Below are 5000 nucleotides of genomic sequence, written 5' to 3'. Positions count from 1 at the left end.
TGTGTTTATTGATTAATGCGTGTATGATAAGTGATTTACATATATATATATATATATTTATATCATTGCTCTTTTTGTAAAACAATATCAATATACTATGCTATGTTGTATCTGCGCAAACACACACACACACACACACACACACACACACACACACACACACACACACACACACACACACACACACACACACTGTTGGATTAGTGTGCCAAGCACCAACTAATGACACTGGTTATGTTGGTCCACTGTTCACATGCGTGCAATATTACCCTAGCAGACCCTAGACCACCATACATTTGCCCATGCTTCTATATAATAATGAACAGGAACGTTTCCTAAATGAATGAGGAAATGCTGCCCTTGTCGGTCATTTTGCACCAAGTACACTGTGCCACGTACTGTTCATGTAGGGAGCCTGGGGCTCAGACCTGCCACCAGGAAATCACCTGCCCCAATATTGTCAGAGCTTTTGATGTGGCACGAATTCATACTGCTCTACGAACACTGTATGTATATATATATATATATTTATATATATGGAAATATATATATATATATATATATATATATATATATATATATATATATATATATATATATATATATACCACCAAAGCTTCTCTGAATTAGAATATATATATATATATATATATATATATATATATATACACCCAGTGATAACTAGGTCTTGCCAATCCATTTGTGAGAGCAGTGGGATCATTGTGGATGCTGGTGTGTGTACAGGGGTCTCAGTTTCCCCAAGTCTCTGAACTCCTCGCACTTATCCTTCCTGCCATTGTGCAGGGCCAAGGCGATGACATGGGAGCGCGCTGAGGGTGCTGATGGGTGCAGCTTGGAGGTGTCCGGCGGCAGCAGCAGGCTGTGGAGCTCCAGCTGGGTGTCAGGGGAAGGCTGCCCTCTGCGGACACTTCCAGTTCCAGGCTGCTCCCCTCCCCCTGCGCTCTATGTGTTTCTTCTCTCTCTGTCTTTCCTACAAAGCCACCTAGAGGTTAGTGACTTTCCCTGCCAGGGATTGAATAGCCTGTTGTGTTCCTCCAGCCCCCACACCTTCCTGCTCTGCCCCCTCCCATCTGATCATGTTGACATATTCACACGACATTATGTAGTAGTGATGCTTTGCTGCAACGTTACAGCTTCCGACACCTTCTTTTTATAACTCAGCCCTGTCCCCATCCAGCAGACCTGTCAAAACCCCGCCTATGCAGCTACACAATTGGTCCAGAAGCGTCAAAGGGCCAATCAACTAAGTCTGGACTCCTGGAGTTGCCACAACACATCCCCGGGATCTGGTGTAAGGAGAGACTACTTTCACACACAGGATCCTTGGAGCTGAGGGCGCCCCTGCCTCTGTTTCCTCTCTGTGTCCCCATCTCTTCCCATTCTCTGTTCTTCCGATCTCTTGAGCCTAGAAGATCTTCTCCACAGGGTCTGGAACCCTCCATGGTCACTCAGTCAGGGGGTTAATCCGAAACCATGCTGATCTAGTGGTGCTGCTTCCTGACCGGGCGACCAGAGAAGACTGCACGGAGGAGTCTGCAGAGAAGAGCAAGGATCTGCAGCAGGCGAGCTCTCAGGTGGACCCACATTGAGGAGTGGGATCCAAAGTATACTGCTTGTCCTGTGCCAGAATCAGCTGCCTTGTCCATTATTTGGTCTGAACTTTACCTTCTCCACCTGACAGCAGTTGCATTTATTCCACCTCTGGACCTTGCGCCCTTCTCCTTTCTATTATTATGTTCCTGTGAAGTTCCTCAACGTGGACTAAGTCCTAAACTGTGATCTTCAGAGGGTCGCAGTGGATGAATTTATCCATGAGAGATCCAGTAATCTCAGGGTCAAGCATGGCTTACCACCCATTCCTATCACACCGGGCACCGGACTTTGCAATGAGCGCTGTTCTTGGACACCAGCCTCCCTTTTTTCCAGCTCTGGCACTACCACCCAATGGGGCTGCTCTATCCCTTCCTGGTGCCCTAGCCAAGCCCATAATGGATCAATTAGTGGGTGCCGTAGAGACTGGCATCCCCTTTTCATCTCTGGGTCACCAGGCAGCTTCTCATTTAAGGCCTCTTAAAACGCTTGAACCAGAAGAAGAAGTTGAAGATGATCCAAAAGTTCATCTGGAAGCCAAGGATCTCTGGGAACAGTTCCACAAGAGGGGGACTGAGATGGTCATCACCAAATCTGGGAGGTGAGTCATAGCTTTTGTTTTTATTATCTAATTATTGGCCCCAACGCCAAATAGACACACAGACACACCAAGGGCAGACAGTGAGGAGCTTCTAGAAGAAAAGACCATAAGAGTTTGAATGGAATTCTTGGACTATCTTCTCAAAGATCTACTGTTATCGTGCCAAAGCTAGAGAGGACTGAGTACCTGGGAAATAATGAGCTGTACCATGGGCTCATTATCTTAAAGGGACAGCTACTGGCGAATAGGTATGACATAGGCATATGTATGTCTTCCGTATGTTAGGACTGTAAACCCACTTAGTAAAGTGGGATAAAAGCTCTCAGAGATTCCTCCACCCTCATGCTGCTCCTCATTTATGATTGTTGTGGTCAAAGTTTTGCATCAAAGGTTAGTGAGTGAAGAATGATGATTCTTTTATGATGTCATCTGTTTCCTGGTTAGCTGCTCTACAGATAATAGGGATTTTGTGGCCTTCTAGTAATTTCTGAACTACCTGGGAATGGTCAGTGGGCTTGTTGTTGGCTGCGAAGAGAGTTCTGGTGTATAAATATCTATATATAATGTGTAATGTAAAGTATAAAATAAGGGCCGGGTTAATCCCCAGCCCACCAGAGACATTAACTCCTTCCATGCAAATGAAGCAGCACTAACTTGAGCTGACAAGGTTAAACATTAAACTGAACAGCTTTGATCTCTTGGTTATAGCGCCCAGCTTGTTACAGACAGGGTGCATGTATGAAAATTAAAGTGCTCTCTGGTAGGTAGCCATGCCTATATTGTCCTGTTCCTTCTTCCTATCTCTGCAGGAGAATGTTCCCACCATTTAAAGTCAGATGCACTGGCCTTGACAAAAAAGCAAAATACATCCTCCTTATGGATATAGTGGCTGCAGATGACTGCAGGTACAAGTTCCACAACTCCCGCTGGATGGTCGCAGGCAAAGCTGACCCCGAAATGCCCAAGAGAATGTACATTCACCCGGACAGCCCGGCCACAGGAGAACAATGGATGTCCAAAGTGGTCACCTTTCACAAACTCAAGCTCACCAACAACATCTCTGACAAACATGGCTTTGTAAGTGACTGCGATTAGGATTCATCATATCATTGTTAATATAATTATGAAAAAGAGCACCTTTTAAAAATATGTATATAGATAGCTCCAAATTTAAAGGTTCTGTGCATGCAGTAATATACACAACAAAAGTAATATAATGTACACACAGAGTAGATATATATATATATACATACAAAATGTATATATGTGTGTGTGTGTGTGGACAGTTAGTATAGCAGGCACCCTTATGCATACATTTTAATGTGCGCGAGTGTGTGTGTGTGTGTATATATACATATATATATATATTACTTTTTATGTATATATACTGTGTGTGCAGGAAACAAAGATAAAAACATTTAAGTTGCTATGATAACAAAATGATATAATAGTTCCAATTAATATCAGCTTATTCACTTTTAATTTAGGTTGCAAGCTTCAATATATCATGTATATACATGCATAAATGAATATATTAGAAATGGATACATAGCCAGCTCTGTTCACTGATTGAGAGATATATATATATATATATATATATATATATATATATATATACGTATATATATATATATATATATATATATATATATATATATATATATAATAAACATACAAGCTGGTTTTTATTCGGATTATAATACCTTTTTTTTTCCTGGCTGAATCAGCCAAAATAATAAACATCGGGCTTTTCAAATCAATGGATGAATTACAAGTAAATGAATTTTGTGCTTTCTGCTCTGGGATTGATAGCTTTATTACTGCACTTGATGAAAGGGGCTTATTAATGAGATAAAATAAGCAACATGATTAGAGAAGAGAGGGTGATAAATTACGTCAATTCCATTTGCTGTGAAAAAAAGAAGTAAAGGTTTTCTAAACACTCTCCTAATAAAAGAGCGGTGATTGTATCTCTGATCAGTGTGTATTATTATCTTACACATTTCTGCTCTGCAGTGTTCCAGCTGTACGATAAATGGGTCTTCCTTATTTCCATATTTGCCTGAATATTTTTATGTCCTATCTTTTTAATGGCATTTTTATGTCACAAATATTTGGACAAATCTAATATTTGTGTGTTCCGTCTATGTATTTAATGGCTTACTTTATGTCACAAATATATGACTTAACACATACACACATGCGTTTCAGTAAGGTAAATAAGAAAAATGATTTCATTTGCAAACATATTTATTTAGTAATTGTAGTTTCCATTTGTTTTTACTCATTTTTTATCAATATTATTTTTTTTATTTTCAAAAATGAATTTCTTCGCACTGTGTTCTTGTGTTAGCCATAATATGAGACAATTATACAATTTTCATGCAGGAATGGGATGATGTCTGTATATGTATAGCTTTAGATTTAGTATGATAGAGTTCGGCTCAGGGCCCTTGTCAGTTCTGACATTACTTTCTGTTTGTACTCTGTAGACTATTTTGAACTCCATGCACAAATATCAGCCCAGGTTCCACATAGTACGAGCGAATGACATTATGAAACTCCCCTACAGCACATTCAGAACCTATGTGTTCCCCGAGACCGATTTCATTGCAGTCACTGCATACCAGAATGATAAGGTAAGGAGCTTATAGGGATTTATCCAACGTGGTTTGGCTTTTTTCCACAAAGATTTTATTATGCATTGATAGTCCAAGTCAAGAAAGTACCCCTCCCCCACAACACCTTCAGCCTGCCTATCTTATCTGCTACAGAGGGGGCATCATCA

The 5000-nt window shown here is 40.6% G+C and overlaps 1 protein-coding gene across 1 annotated transcript in view; it reads left to right on the top strand.

The window, feature by feature from the left end:
• The first annotated feature begins 1197 nt into the window (after positions 1-1197).
• The window catches only part of TBX3 (T-box transcription factor 3), an 11366-nt gene continuing 7563 nt past the window's right edge, over positions 1198-5000 (top strand). Inside the window, exons 1-3 of the mRNA XM_069759829.1 lie at positions 1198-2212; positions 3022-3289; positions 4705-4851. Of these exons, the coding sequence (XP_069615930.1) occupies positions 1821-2212; positions 3022-3289; positions 4705-4851 (807 nt within the window). The 5' untranslated portion in view covers positions 1198-1820. The remainder of the gene's footprint in view (positions 2213-3021; positions 3290-4704; positions 4852-5000) is intronic.

This window comes from Ranitomeya imitator, chromosome 1, assembly GCF_032444005.1.
Source record: "Ranitomeya imitator isolate aRanImi1 chromosome 1, aRanImi1.pri, whole genome shotgun sequence".
NCBI lineage: Eukaryota > Metazoa > Chordata > Amphibia > Anura > Dendrobatidae > Ranitomeya > Ranitomeya imitator.
This window is presented reverse-complemented; position numbering and strand designations above follow the sequence as displayed.